This window comes from Lynx rufus, unplaced genomic scaffold (assembly GCF_022079265.1).
Source record: "Lynx rufus isolate CCGP_SWC_20201006 ecotype Redwood Valley unplaced genomic scaffold, mLynRuf1.p SCAF_24, whole genome shotgun sequence".
Lineage (NCBI taxonomy): Eukaryota > Metazoa > Chordata > Mammalia > Carnivora > Felidae > Lynx > Lynx rufus.
This window is the reverse complement of record NW_025814839.1, coordinates 3749799-3764537: the sequence shown is the minus strand read 5'-3', so window position 1 is coordinate 3764537 and position 14739 is coordinate 3749799. Positions and strand designations below refer to the sequence as shown.

General features: G+C 50.0%; 1 protein-coding gene across 1 annotated transcript in view; it reads right to left on the bottom strand.

Moving 5' to 3' along the window:
• The window catches only part of CUX2 (cut like homeobox 2), a 263190-nt gene that overhangs the window by 27374 nt on the left and 221077 nt on the right, over window positions 1-14739 (bottom strand). Inside the window, 6 exon segments of the mRNA XM_047088255.1 lie at window positions 557-661; window positions 4191-4239; window positions 6757-6823; window positions 7699-7775; window positions 9579-9702; window positions 12703-12837. Of these exon segments, the coding sequence (XP_046944211.1) occupies window positions 557-661; window positions 4191-4239; window positions 6757-6823; window positions 7699-7775; window positions 9579-9702; window positions 12703-12837 (557 nt within the window).

The following is a 14739-nucleotide window of genomic DNA, read 5'->3' as shown; positions in this document are numbered from 1 at the left end:
TGGGAAGCCCTACTGGAATCATGTTTTCGGAACTAAGGGCTGACGGGAGTGTCAGTCTCCCATCTCGGTTAAGCGGTCCCACTGCGGTCTGGCAGGAATTGAGAACCAGTGGTCAATGGCGACACCTGGTGGCAACCGCCAAACCGCACCGCCACTCTACAGCTCCAATTACCTCCCTCCCACCCATTCTTGCCAGGCATCTGGCAATAGAAATGGTCCTCTTTGGCCTGAGTAAGTTGCTGGCATTTTTGGACAATTTGGAGTAAAGAACGGCCTCCAAAGGAGGATGCTGGACTTCCTATTAATCACATATGAAAGCCTGAGCTTGAAGAGAGCTCTGGCTGTAATTTGACCGTCGGCTGGTAAAGCAAGTCATAGTAATTATAGTAAACTATGCATTGACCTGGGCAATGCTATGCCCACTGTATCCACATACAGTCATGTGCATAATTTCACACAGATGCACATGACTGACTCACAAGACGTCATCCACATATTCATACTCACCAACACGGCGTTTCCCAACCTTTCCCTCTGACTCTCCCACCATCCTTACCCCACTGGGTCCCTGGGGGGAGCAGCAGGCCAGGCGGATAGAGCTGTTGACTGAGGCGAGTTGTTCTCGAAGACTTTCTACCTCCCGCTGGGCAGCCTCAGCTCGCTGGGGGTGGGGGGGGGGAGAATTGGGGCAAGCGCAGTTAAGAGGTGAACAGGGCCATACTGGATCCCGCCATGGCCCTCTGCCATCACTCTGCATGCCTCAGGCAGGGCTGGGCCTTTGTCTCCAGCTCCCATGTCACCTAGCATGGAATGGGGCCTGGATGGAGGGTCTGCAGAGGTGGCTTCCATGAGCTGTGGCAGGCCCTTGGGCAAGTCACTTCCCCTCTCTGGGTCTCAGTTTTCCTCTTGTGAAATGGGGGCAATGAAATACATCTACTGCAGAGGTGTTCCGAAATACATCTAAATCAGAATGCCAGTTTACTGAACTGGGTCTATGGTAGATCTTAACTCCTCAAAAATTTCTAAGAAAAAAGCCTGGAAGAGAGACTCCAAGAGTTAACAATGTAGCCTTGTGGCTTTAGAGAGAAATCTGTACTTTGTCACTACCTGGTTGTGTGACCTTAGGCAAGAGACTTCATCTGCCCAGCCTCAGTTTCCCTATTTGTAAAATGGGGATGATAAAAGTAACTACCTTCTAGGGTTGTTTTGCAAAGTAAGTGATCTGGTAAAACACAGCTCATTAGGTATCTTAGCCAGGTGCTTGACACATATAAATGTGTCAGTTGGTTATTAAAGTTGGTTAACTTTACTAAAACTGGAAGAGCTGTGACTGTATTTTTTCCCTCAGCTGGTGGTGTAGGTTATACTGATTATGGTTGACTTACATGCTGACCTTGGCAATCAAGATGCTATGCCTATTATATGCACATGGAGACCCACACACATCCATGTTCACATTTTGGTAATTTATTTTTTTAACTGATTTGTTCATTTACTTACTGATATCCTGCCTTGTTACAGAAATGGTTCAAGACAGTTTTGTTTTGGCAAAGGTTTTGGGTGTGTGGGGCTGTAGAGAAATACTTTTATGTTTCCACACAGTTTGGGCTTTCCAAGCAAATCTGACTGAAATTTAGGATGTGGGCAAAATGACAAGCCTGGAAATCAGCTTGTGACTGATTAGCCAGGAAGAACTGCAGAGGGATTTACCTCTCTGAAGGCATGTGTCTACATGTCAATGGCGGATGACATCTCCTGGGTTGTAAAGCTGGGTTTAAAGTTGCTAGAAACCTACCAGTCTTATCTTCCCCTGGAGAGAAGCATTTGCATTCCACATGTGAAGAACCCAGGATCCTCACCCTTCTGTTCATACTGGCACTTGGGAGGTAGTTTTCTCCCTCTCTCAGAAAGTCCCTCTCCTATATAACGACCCAGAGTCACATGGGGGGGGGGTTCCTTGCCCACAGTACAAACTCTGGTGCATGCGGGGTGCTATCTGATTCTTGTCACCTCAGGGGTAAGAACTGGGGCGAACTGGCAGGGTTATTACTAGTAATATCAACCTGCTCTGCTCCAGAATCCTCTTGTTCACATTCTGGATAATATTAATACAGATTTAAAAAACCCTAATATGATGACATTTATTTTCTTCTCCATACTTTCTATAATGAAGTTTTACTTTTAAACTCAGAAAAGAAACATTAAAAAAATTGTTTCCTATCCAAACTACTCTAAGAGCTTTGTTCTCGAGCCTACTTGACGGGCAAAGATCCAAAAGTTTGATGACACACAATACTGGCGAGCTATAAGGAAACAGGCCCTCTTTTAACTTGCTACAGTGGGGGGGGGGCAGTTTGGCCACATCTGTCAAATAAAAACGCACAGATCCTCAGCCCAGTAATTCCACTTCTAAGAATTTACCCTATGTAAATTCACACGTGGCTCACGCACGTGTGAAAAGATATCCGTGCAAAGGCGTTCACTGTGGTCCTGATGATGATGGTAAAGGACTGGAAATACCATAAATCTTCATCAACAGGGGACTGGTTAGACCACGGTGGGCAAACTGCAGCCTGATGCCTGTTTCGTAAATTAAATTCTTCTAGTACACAGCCACACTCATTCACTTGCATACTGTCTGCGCTTTCACATACAGCGAAGCTGAACAGCTGTGTCAGAGACCCGCGTACCTAAACATACTTACTCTCTGACCCTTTACGGAAAGTCTGCCGTCCCTGGGTTGGGAGACAGTGCGTCCACGTACTACAATACTACAGGCAGTAAAACAGACGGACTACTTTTATACAGATATGGAATGAGTTCTAAGATATACACATGGAAAAAATAAGGCTCAGAAGGGTGGGTACAGTATATATTATAGTTTGTGTTTTAAAAAGGGGTAAAAGTAGATAGATTCATGGGCTTGTGAATGGATCTCTAGAAGGGACCTTAGAAATAGGTAAGAGAGGCTGCCAGGGGGAGGGGAACCGGAGAGCCAAGTTGGGGAGGGAGAAGGGAGTTCAAACTTTTTGAGTTTTGAACTATGTAAATGTATTGCCTATTCAAAAACATCACCCTATGAATGCTACCCTTTTCCAAGTTTCCTCTACAGGCGGGAGCAGGGCTGTCCTTATGCCTGCACAGCCATCCTCTGGGCCTTTGCTCCTGCTGTGCCTTCTTCCTGGAATGCCTTTCCTCCAGAGAACGGCTCCTGGGTTTCAGGACCCAGCTGCAAGTGTGCTCCTCTGGGGAAATGACCACTTGCTCTGTCATCCTGCTGGCCCCTCTTGGCCATGTCCCTGGCTGCTGGCACTGCAGGGACCCGGGGGCAAGTAGAGATGTGTTGGGCCCTTGAGACTCCAGACAAGACCCCATGGCCACACCTCGCCTCCTTTCAGAGTCTTGCCAGCTTTGTCTACCGGACAGCAACACATCTGAGGCCAGGAGGCAGAGCGCAGGACCCTTTCTACGTAAGTGATAACGGGGACTCGTAGAGGTTAAAGGGCTCTTAAGGACCCGGGCTGGGACTAGAAGATGGGGCCCCAAGGAAGTTTGGGTCCACCCAGTGCTCAGCTGGTGTGGCTGGGATCAAGTGAGAAGGCTGCAGGAGGCCCCTGGTGGGGAGGGAGGGAAAGAAGCCGCTAGGGCTTGTCCCTTGTCACCACCCCAGGCTCTGTGGAACATGGTTCCTCATACAGTCTGGTTGGGACAGACCCACCGCCCAGCTTGGCCTGCGGGCTGGGCTCACCAGTCACTGCTCTGCTGCCTTCCTCCTGCTGTCTGGAGACACCTGGAAAATGTCACCTGCACAGCAGCCACCGGGGAAGGGCACCGGCTTTTCTCTGTAGGCAGCCTCCTGGCCTTTACCCAGGCTGTTCCCTGGCCTGGAATGCCATCCCTCTACATTTTCAATTTAGTCGACAGGTGTCAGCAACATGGCCCTTCCTCCAGGACGTCTTCTTCCCTGACCCTTGTGTCTGGTCAGGTGCCCCTTCCCTGACTGTTGCTGCCTGAGTCACCCTATTTCTGAGTGTTCTGCCAGCATCCCCCCTCCTTCTTCTGGGAGCTCAGGGTCCCAAACATCGCCCAGCCCTAGCACTCAGCATGGCACACGGTTCGATACATATTGATTGGGTTCAGTCCCTTTCCCCCGTCGCCCGAGACCCCCACCCTGGCACACGTCTTCTCACCTGATTAGCCTTCTCCAAGTTGGTCATGATCAGGCCGACTTCATCTGCCCTGAGACAGAAAGATAAGACTCTGAGAAGGGCTTCTGGCAGCCGCCAGGCTGATAGCCCAGCCCCTGCCTGAACCTAAGGGTCTTGCAATGGAAGGCTGAGGAGGCTGCCCCCTACCCTTCCTACTGGAGAGAAACCAGGCTGGGAGGAAAAGAGCTCAGGCCCCGGGGGAATGGGAACAGGGCCTCAGCACTGCACCCCTTCCGGGCAGCCTGGCCTCCCGCCTCCCCCAGGGGTCCATTCTCTTAAGCTGTCCACAGAGCTACCACGTGTTTGCCCCTGCTGTGCCTTCTACCCAGGATCCCCTTCCTTAAGAGAACAGGACCCTGAGCTTTAAAGCCCAGCTCTGGGGAGGCTCAGTCAGTTAAGCATCTGACTTCAGCTCAGGTCATGATCTCACAGTTCATGAGTTTGAGCCCTGCATCGGGCTCACCGCTGTCAGCACAAAGCTGACACTTCGGATCATCTGTGTCCTTCTTTCTCTGCCTTTTCCCTGCTCACACATGAGCTCTCTCTCTAAGATAAAACATTAAAAAAAAAAAAAAAAGATGGGAGTGCAAGCTGGTGCAGCCACTCTGGAAAACAGTATGGAGGTTCCTCAAAAAACTAAAAATACAACTACCCTACGACCCAGCAATTGCACTACTAGGTGTTTATCCAAGGGAAACAGGTGTGCTGTTTTGAAGGGACACGTGCACCCCAATGTTTATAGCAGCACTATCAACAATAGCCAAAGTATGGAAAGAGCCCAAATGTCCATCGACGGATGAATGGGTAAAAAAGATGTGGTATATATATATATATACAATGGAGTATTACTCAGCAATCAAAAAGAATGGAATCTTGCCATTGGCAACTATGTGGATGGAACTGGAGAGTATTATGCTAAGTGAAATTAGTCAGTCAGAGAAAGACAAACATCATATGACTTCACTCATATGAGGACTTTGAGACAAAACAGATGAACATAAGGGAAGGGAAACAAAAATAATATAAAAACAGGGAGGGGGACAAAACAGAAGAGACTCTTAAATATAGAGAACAAACTGAGGGTTGGTGGAGGGGTTGTGGGAGGGGGATGGGCTAAATGGGGAAGGGGCATTAAGGAACCTAGTCTTGAAATCATTGTTGCACTATATGCTAACTAATTTGGATGTAAATTAAAAATAAAATAAAATTAAAGAAAAAAAAAAGCACGTACTGGCTAATGCAGCAATATTTCCAAGGGTATAAAACACTGCAAAAAGTTTTATGCCACCAGGAAGCCACAGTAATCCAGTTTCAAGGACAGAGAAGAAAATGTCGTGCAGGAAGCGTATGACAAACCACTTCAAACTGGTGTGGAAACGAAGGGACCAGGCATCCAGGATCTGCAAGGTCACTGCTGTGCTGGCACTGGCGGCCCGGCCCCTGCTTGATGCCTGCCCCCCTCCCATCACCGTGCCCTCCAGCCTTTTGTATTAATATTGGTGGGAGTAGAAAAAAAAAAAAAGAAAAGAAAATTTTAAAACCTAGCTCTAAAGTGTCCTCCTGGGAGGCCTCTCTCAACTTATCCCCAGGGTGGTCATTTGTTTATTTCCTGCCCTCCAACCCCCAGATTGCCAGCATCGAGGGGGCCAGGACAGGCCTCATCCACCTCGGCTGCCTCTCTGCTGAGTGTGGGGTGGGGGACACAAGAGGCCTGTGGGGAGTATCTGGTGACTCTAAGCCGCGCATGCTTTAGGCATGTTCGGGGCCTTCTTCCATGCAAGCTGTCCCCCTGCCGCCAGCACTCAACCCGGCATTGCATTCTTCACGTGGTCATCTCCTTCTCGTTTTTGGGTTGCATTCTGAAGGTCATCTCCTTAGGGAAGTCCTCCGTGACTACCCTGGGTAATAGGACCCGCCCTCCCTGTTATTCTCTCTTGCTGCTCTCAGTTCTTCCCTTCTTAGTGTTCACCAGGTGCCCAGAACAGGGCGGAGCATACAGTAAGTGCTCAACAGTATCTGTGAAGGAGCTAATTTATCACTGTATATCATCAGTTACCATCTGTCTCTTCTCTTTAGCTGGGGTCAGGGCCACGTTCTGATGTTTCTTCCAGGGACCCAACACAGCACTGGGTAAACAGTAGGTGCTAAATAAGTGTTTGTGGAATAAGTGATGTCTTATGGCCACGTTGAGTCCAGAGTAATTTAAGTGAATGACACTCGGCTGAGGATTGGCCTGGGTTGCTGTGGTGAAGACAGTCCTAGGAGGTTGGGGTGACGGGGAGGCCCCTGCCCAGCAGACCCTGCTCCGCCACGACCCAGAATGTCATGTATACTCTGTGGTGCATGAATGGCACAGCAAATGACTGATGAACAGCTGTGTGCCTATGGGGGTGGGGAACACAGGGTGCTTAAAGAAACAGGTGCTTCCGGCGGTGAGTCAGAGGGAGAAGACTCAGAAAGAGAAGGCATATTTGAGAGGGTCAGAGGGAGGAGGCATGTCTGGGAGGGTCAGAGGGAGGAGGCATACCTCAGCAGGGTGTTCACTTACTTGGATGCTGCCTCCTCATCGTATTTCCGCCGCAGTTCCAACAGCTCTGTCTGTGTGGCCTTTAACGCTGGGAAAAAGTAAAGAGCCAGGGTGAAGTGCCCCCTGCTTTCCCCAGGAACCCACTCCTGCTGCAGGGCCCAGAAAGTAGAATGAGGTTCAAGGTAGTGAAGGAAGACCTTTCTTTTGAAGGTCTTTAGAACCAGTGACAGGTAGAGCTTCCTGCCCTTGGAGGGGCTTCAAGCCGGTCGGAGGGCAGATGAGATCACCCTCTAGGAGTTTATGAAGCTCAGGGGACCCAGGCAAGTGGTAGGGGTCTGTCTGTCCCATGGCCTTGGTTATGAGCTGCCCAACATGCTTAGGTCACTCCAGGACCTGGGTGGGGCCATCCATCCATGAGCTCACCCATCCTGAGGTCTGGACCTGGCAGGTGAGGGGGACAGGGAGGAGCAATGAAGTCAACGGATATGTGTATATTATAATAAATGGGAGATTTCTCATAAAACTCCAGATTTCTAAATCTCCAAAAAATCTGGAGGCTTGGTGACATTGGGCCATATGGCAGTGGCTGGCTGGTGCTCAGCAGTGGCCATCTCTTAGTCAAGGCCCAGGTCCTCTAGTTTGCTCCAGATCCCACCCTTTCCTACGGCTTTCCCTAATCTGGCTGCTTGTTTGTGTGTCTGGCCCCTACAGGCACTGCCTTTGCCACCCCTGATTTAATTCTACTTCTCAAGGCCTCTCTCCACAGCAATATGGCCTCTGGGGACGGGGCTCGGACCCCCACTGGGTCCACTTCCACTTCCTTCCCAAATTCCCCTCTTGCCTTCCTGATTCTAGAATACCTGAGCCTGTGTTCACAGTGTCACTGTCCCCTTCTCCTCCTCCTCCTGGTCTGACGGGGCTGGGGAGCTGCACGGGGCCAGGGAACACATGCCAGATACATACCTGAATGTAGGACTTTGATCTTTTCCTCTGCCTCCCCCAGTCTGGCTGCCAAAGTGATTTGTACTTCTTGAAGGCCCCTGCAGAGAGACTGGGCCTGCTCAGAATGGCTCTGCTCGTGCCTGTGTGGATGGGCCCTGCCTGGGTCCCCAAGGTGGCCCTCCTGTCTTCCTACCCCTCTCACCTGTTCTCTGTTATCTATGCCCCTGCCTTTTTAAAGGGTCCTTAAACATGACATTCAGGCATTTGGCCACTTTGCTGTTTTGCTGACTGTGTGGCAGCATTTGGGTGGACCTACATCAGGTAGTGACTTTGCCTCTCTGGGCCTCAGTTTCCTCATCTGTACAATAAGGTTTCTAGTGGGGTTTGCCTCTGTGAGTGTTGTGAAACACCTTCAGTACGATGCCTGGTACCCAGTGTTCCCTCAATATCATTAGTTACTATTCCTGTCCCCGGGGAGGCATTTTTTGCCTTCTCTGTGTCAGGAGTTTGGGATGGTCATCCAGCCCACTATAGCCTAGAGCTTAGGTGTGATACAAGTGTCTCAGCAGAGAAACAAGGGCCCTAGCTGGACTGGGGGAAGGTTTATACAAAGCTTGGGTCTTATGTTGTCTGAATCAGAGACTCTAGAGAAGGAACTTTACCTCTGATCCTACACCCTCACCCTCTCACTGAGGGTGAGGTGTGTGTTACACATTGGCAAAGTGGGTGTCTCACTCAAACCACTCCAGCCACATTCATCTCCTTGCTGGTCAAACACACCAGGCATGTTTCTACCTCAGGGCCTTTGCACTGGCTGTCCCCTCTGCGTAGAACATTCTTCCCCTATATATCTGCAAGTTTCACCCCCACCCTCTCAGGGCTTTCCTCACCTTCTCAGTGAGGCCTCCCCTTATACCCTATTTAAAACTTCAGCCTCAATGTCATCCCCCCTTCTCTGCTTTCTTTTCCTTCACAACCCTTATCTTCATGTAGCAGACTTTATCTTGTTTATTTTGTGTCTTCCTCATGAGAAGGTAAACTCCAGGAGGGCAGGGAGGTTTGTCCATTTGTTCACTGCTGTGTCCCTAGATCAGTGCTTGGCACACAGCAGGTGGTCCCATAAATACATGGAATGAATGAATAAAGGAATAAGTGAATGAAAGGCTAAATGTAATGACCACCATGAAACTGGCCTAGAAAAGCCCCAAGAATCCAGAAATTATAATAATCCAGGTATTATTGCTCCCACATCAGCTGTAAGGGCAACCATCTACCTGACATATTCCCAGTGAGCACTGAGCTAAGTGCATACATTCATTCTGACCGGAGACTAGGAGTTGATATGGCCTGCCCACCTGATCAGGCTTTGGCACCCAGTTGTCCAATCACACACGAATCTCAGGGTTGCTGTGAATGTACTCTGCAGATGGGGTTAACATCTGCAGTCAGCTGGCATTAAGTAAATGAGAATAATCTCAATACTGTGGGTGGGCCTCATCCAACCAGTTGCAAGTCTTAAAAATAAAACTGAGGAAGAATTCTGCCGCCAGACTGCAGCACTGACTCCCGCCTGACAGTTTCCAGCCTGCTGGTTAGCTCTACCAATTCAGACTTGCCAGCCCCAACTGTGTGAACTAAGTCCTTGAAATACACATCTTAATTAATTAAAATAAAAAATCCTTCCGGTTTTATTTCTCTGGGGAACCCTGCCTAATATACCGCCATTGGTCCCATTTCCCAGCTGGGAAAACTGAAGCTCAGACAGGTGATGTGACCTGCCCAGACAGCTGGCCACTGAACCAGGCCTGGATCTCTATCTCCAACCTGAATCCAGATTCCCTGATGGTCCCACCTCCCAGCCAGGTGGGGCAGCAGGGCCCCGCCTGTTCCTCCCCACTCACTTTTGTTTCTCTGCCTCATTTCTCTGCAGCAAAGTTTCTGTCAGGAGGGCTTTGCCGGGAATGCCTGGGAGGCGGCTCCCCTCGGTCAGCGTGGGTCCGGCCGGAGACGTCCCCTCTCTCTGCTCTGGAGGGAGGAAAAGAGGGAAAACCGCCCATCGCTGGAAGCGACATGGCAGCCAGAGCCGCCTTCTGCAAACTGGACAGATCGGCAGTGCTGGGATAAGAGCTGATTTCTCAAACTCGAGTGTTAGAGAGAGTGCGGCTGCGGAGACCTGCCATCACATGGTCGGCTGGGTTGTAGCCGTGGGGGGTGTGTGTGCACAAAAGTCAAGTCCCCATAGTGCCAGCCTCAGACAGCAGGCCCAGGTGCTTCCTTTGCCCTCTTGGACCTGTTCTAGCCTCCTTGGCCTTCTTACTTTTTTAAGAGTCATGGGCAAGTATACATAACATGAAATTCACCGTTTTAACCATTTTGAAGTATACAATTCAGTGACATTTAGTACATTCACAGTATTGTGCAACCCTTAGCACTAATTCCAGAACACTGTCATCACCCCAAAAGGAAACCTGTCCCCATTAAGCAGTCACGCCTTTTCCCCCTCCCCCAGCCCTTGGCAACCACTAATCTGCTTTCTGTCCGTGGGGATTTGCATATCCTGGATATTTCATATCACTGGAATCACACATAATGTATGTCCTGTTGTGTCTGGCTTCTTTCACTTACCAAACTGTTTTGAGGTTCATCTAGGTTTGTTTTTATGGTTAAATAATATTCCATTTTACGGATATGTCATAAATGTTTTCCCATTCATCTGCTGATAGACATTTGGGTTGTTTTCACCTTTGGTTGTTGTGAATAGCCCTGCTGTGAATATGTGCACACGCGTTTCTGTTTGAGCACCTGTTTTCAGTTTTTTGGGGTATATATTACCTAGGAGTGAAATGGCCGGGCCATGGGGTAACTCTAGGTTTAACTTCCCCTCTCCATAGGTGGTGGCACATACTCAGATGCTCAGTCATAGCTGACCTCACCTGCAGGTGCCCCTGGGCAGGGCCCACATCAGTTCTACCTTTGCAAGCCCCTGGTGGCTCCTGTAGGGGATCAGTGTGTGCCTTTGGTACTGAATTTTTCACGGGGAGAAAGGCTGCTCAAGGGCCGGCCATCAAGCGTGGATGTCTCAAGAATTCCAAAATCTGGGCTCCTGCCCTTGGGCCTGAGTCAGTTAAGTTCAGTCCTGGTTGTTAAACTCCTACTGTGAGCCTGGCACAGCAGGGTGAGTGCAGGGCTGGGCAGTGTGCAGAGTGAGGGCCTGACAGAGCGGTCAGGGCCTGGCTCGTTCTTACACACGCACACATACACTGGGAATATTCCAGGGGCTGAGGCCACAGAAGTGAACAAACAAACAAGGTCTGACCCTTACGATGCAGAGTAACAAGTGCTCTCAAGGAGAGACACAGCCTAGGGTCAAGGGCAAGAGTCCTTGGTTTGAATCCCTGCTTGGCCACCTGTTGCTTCTGAGATTCAGTTACCCCTTCGTAAAATGGGGCCAGTGGTACCACAGAAGGTTGATGTAAGATGACAGTGGGACACTGTGTGAAAGGCACCCGGCACAGAGCAAATGCTCTGAAGAGGCAGTTCCCACAACTACTATTATTCGATAGAAGGAAGTTCAAACCCTAGAGGCACCTAGAGGGACAAGCTGGCTTGTCAGGGAGGCTGGAAGGGCATCCTGGGTACGGGAAGAGAGTTGGCAAAAGTGCTGTATTTTAGTCACCATAAATCTTCCCCAGAAGACTCTGCCCAGGACTAGGCATACAGCAGGTGTCCACTAGGCACTGGGGGGATGGAAGGGGGCTGTGAAACTGGGAGTGTGCCACAGCAGTCAAACTTTGATTTGGCATGCCTCAGGCCATTATCTTCTCCACAACTCTAGGAGGTAGACCAGGGTTCTGCAAAGACAGCCCTTGGACCAAATCTGGCCCACCGCCTGTTCTGTTTATGAAGTTTTACTGGAATATAGCCACACCCACTCATTTACATATGTTTTATGGCTTTTTTTTTTTTTTTTTTTTTTTCTAAACAGAGTTTAGTAGCTGTAACAGAAAGCCTACAAAGCCTGAAATATTTACTCTCTGGCCCTTTACAAAAAATAAAAAAAAAAAAAAAGAGAGAAGGTAATCTTGCTGAACTTTGAGGTGAATCCTCCTCATTTATTCCTTAGACAAGTATCCCTAAACCTGACTCTTCTCTGCTTAATTTTCCTCCTAATCTTTCTCACCATGTGAAATACTATATATTTAACATTTATCAGTCTCTCCTCTATAAGGTCAGTGCCACGAGGGCAAGGATTTTTGTCTGTTTTGCTCCTGGCTATGTCCCCAGTGCCTATGACAGTGCTGGGCTTGAAGCTCAATGAACACCTTTAGATGGCTACCAAGAGCTTTCAAGTGCACATTTGCTTCTCCCCATGGAGACCTTCTACCTCGCCTGCCAGAGGTAACCACCATGATGAATTTTGTTCATCATTTTCTTGATTTTAAACATTTTTATCACAATATATGTATACCTAAACTATATTTTTAGCTTTTCTAGTCTTCTGACTTGTCTTATCTGGTGCTGAGACAGTGCTGTATTCATATCCTGTTTCCCTCTACTCCTGGGCACAGAGTAGATTTTCCAGGCTCCTTTGCAACTGGGTGTGGCCATATGAATGAGTTTTGGCCAATGACAAGTGGCTGTGGAAGTGATGCGGGCCGCTTCTGAGCCTGGACCCATAAACCTCAGTCTGACCCTCCACATTTTTTCTTTGCCTGTTGGCAAGTTGTCAACAGTCACTGTGACTCTGGATGTCATGTGTTGAAGATGGTGGGACCACCACAGCTGGGTTGCCCGAGTGACTCCATGGAGCATCCTCTCCAACTTCCCACCCTTCAAATATATTAAGCTTCTGGGATTTCGGGTTGGTTTGTTTCTGCAGCGACGTACCCATAACCCATCCTACATCTAAAGCGATAAAGTTGAGTTCCTTGCCCCCCGACACCTCCAAAGGCGGCCAAGATTGGCTGTTGAAGATCCACAGCCTGTTTTTTCATTACGGACATCCCGTGAAGGCCTTATCAGTACCTTTAGGGCCAAGGAGCTCGGGGTGCCTCTTCCACGAAGTGTGGAGGTCTCGCCGCGGCTGCCCGCTGGGGTCGAAGCTGGGGGGCTGCAGTCTGTCGTCTAGGCCGCGCGCTGCCTCAAACACAGGCACAGGGTCTGCACACACAGAGAGAGGAGCACGGGAGTGGTGGGGGCCCTGAGGGCTGAGGGCTGCCCAGGCTAAGCCCGCAGGGCCTGGGAGGTCCCTCTCAGGATGCTGGCGTGGAGGGGACCATGCACAAGAGCCTTCTGGAGTTGCTCTGATGGCTTAGGAGACCAATGTAGAATTTCTGCTTTATGAGGGAGCCGTCTACTTCAGGTACCCTTTCAGTGGAGCGTGTGCCATCCCCAGGGGCATGCGTGTCCTGCCCACCTGGAATACTACTAACGATGATAACTGTCACAGCAAGTGCATTTTCTGGATTCCATGGTGCCATCTGTGGCGGCCATGCGACTGTCTTGCATACCTCCAACCACAGGAGGTCATTAAACGAGGACCTCACTCTGAAATCCATCGTGAGGCCAGTCTTCTAAGACAAGGCCTGCAGGCAGCCAGGATGGGGCCGACTCCTGAGGGCCACGGGACTGCTCTGAGCACCAAGGACTCCCCCAGGGCCTGCTCAGCACTGCACAGACTGCTCAGGCTGTCCTGTGTGGATGCTGCCACCCAGTTCCCTGCCTCTCCTTCCTCTGACACTTCTCCCACCTCCCTCCCCATTTTTCTTCCCCTGTGTTTCCTCAATACCATCCACCTACCTACCTATCTAATCCTTGGGGGTACCTCTCAGTGCCCCTGGACCAACACACCACCACTTGTTGCATGTGAGGTTGACTAAACAATGGCTTTTCTGGGGGTGAAATACATCCCTGGATGTAAGATACCCCCCAATTTCTCAATAGCTAAAAGATGAGGAATGTGTAGGTCCTTCTGCCTGGAATTGTTTCCCTCTCCACCCTGTCATCTAGGAAGCACTTCCTCTTCCTTCAGATCTAGACGCCAGCACTTCTTCCACGTGACTTTCCCCACTCCCCACCCTCGGCAGGTACTACAAACACCTGGGTAATGCCAGAGGTTGGTGTGGCATCTTCTAGGCTACAAAGCTGTTCACGGGCATGGGTTCCCGTGATGCTCCCAGCATCCCCCGGAGGCTGGCTTGGATCCAACTCATTTTCACAGATGAGGAAACCAGCTCAGAGAAGCCAGGTGACTTGAAGGGCAGAGGTGAGTTTCAAGTCTGGGTCTCTTTCTCAGATGCCGCAAAGGCTTCCTGTCCCAGAGATGTGGACATTTCCAACCCAGCAGCCCAGGTGGGTACTCATGGGGGCCCAGGAAAGCCAGAGCCTCTTTGCCCCAGACAAAGGGGCCTGGGTCTGGTCCACAGTCCTTTCAAATGCCCTCTCTCTTGCTGTTCACTCTCCTGGAGTCTCCTGCCACCACCCGCTCAGCCACTGTTCTCTGCTGGGGTGCGGCGGGATTAAGAGCATGGATCCTGGGTCCTGGTCTAATCCGTACTTGCTTTTTAGGATTGCTGGGTGACTCCGGCAAGCAACCCTACCTCTCTGTGCCTCACCATAAAAGTTCCGACCTCATGGGGTGCCCTGGGTGGCTTAGTCGGTTAAGCGTCCGACTTCAACTTAGGTCACGATCTTACGGTCCGTGAGTTCGAGCCCCGAGTCGGGCTCTGGGCTGACGGCTCAGAGCCTGGAGCCTGCTTCTGGTTCTGTGTTTCCCTCTCTCTCTGCCCCTCCCCCGTTCATGCTCTGTCTCTGTCTGTCTCAAAAATAAATAAACGTTAAAAAAAATTAAAAAAAAAAGTTCTGACCTCATAAGGCTGGGATGAGGATCCATGCACATAAAATGCTCAACACAGCGACTGGCATTTGGTCATCTTGGAACAAATAGAAGCCCTGGCTATTCCTGTCTTTCTGAGCTCCAGTCACACTGGCTTTCTCTTAGTCCCTCAAATGTACCTCCCTACTGTGGAGTCTTTGTACAAGAAAGAGCCTCTGCCAGGAACA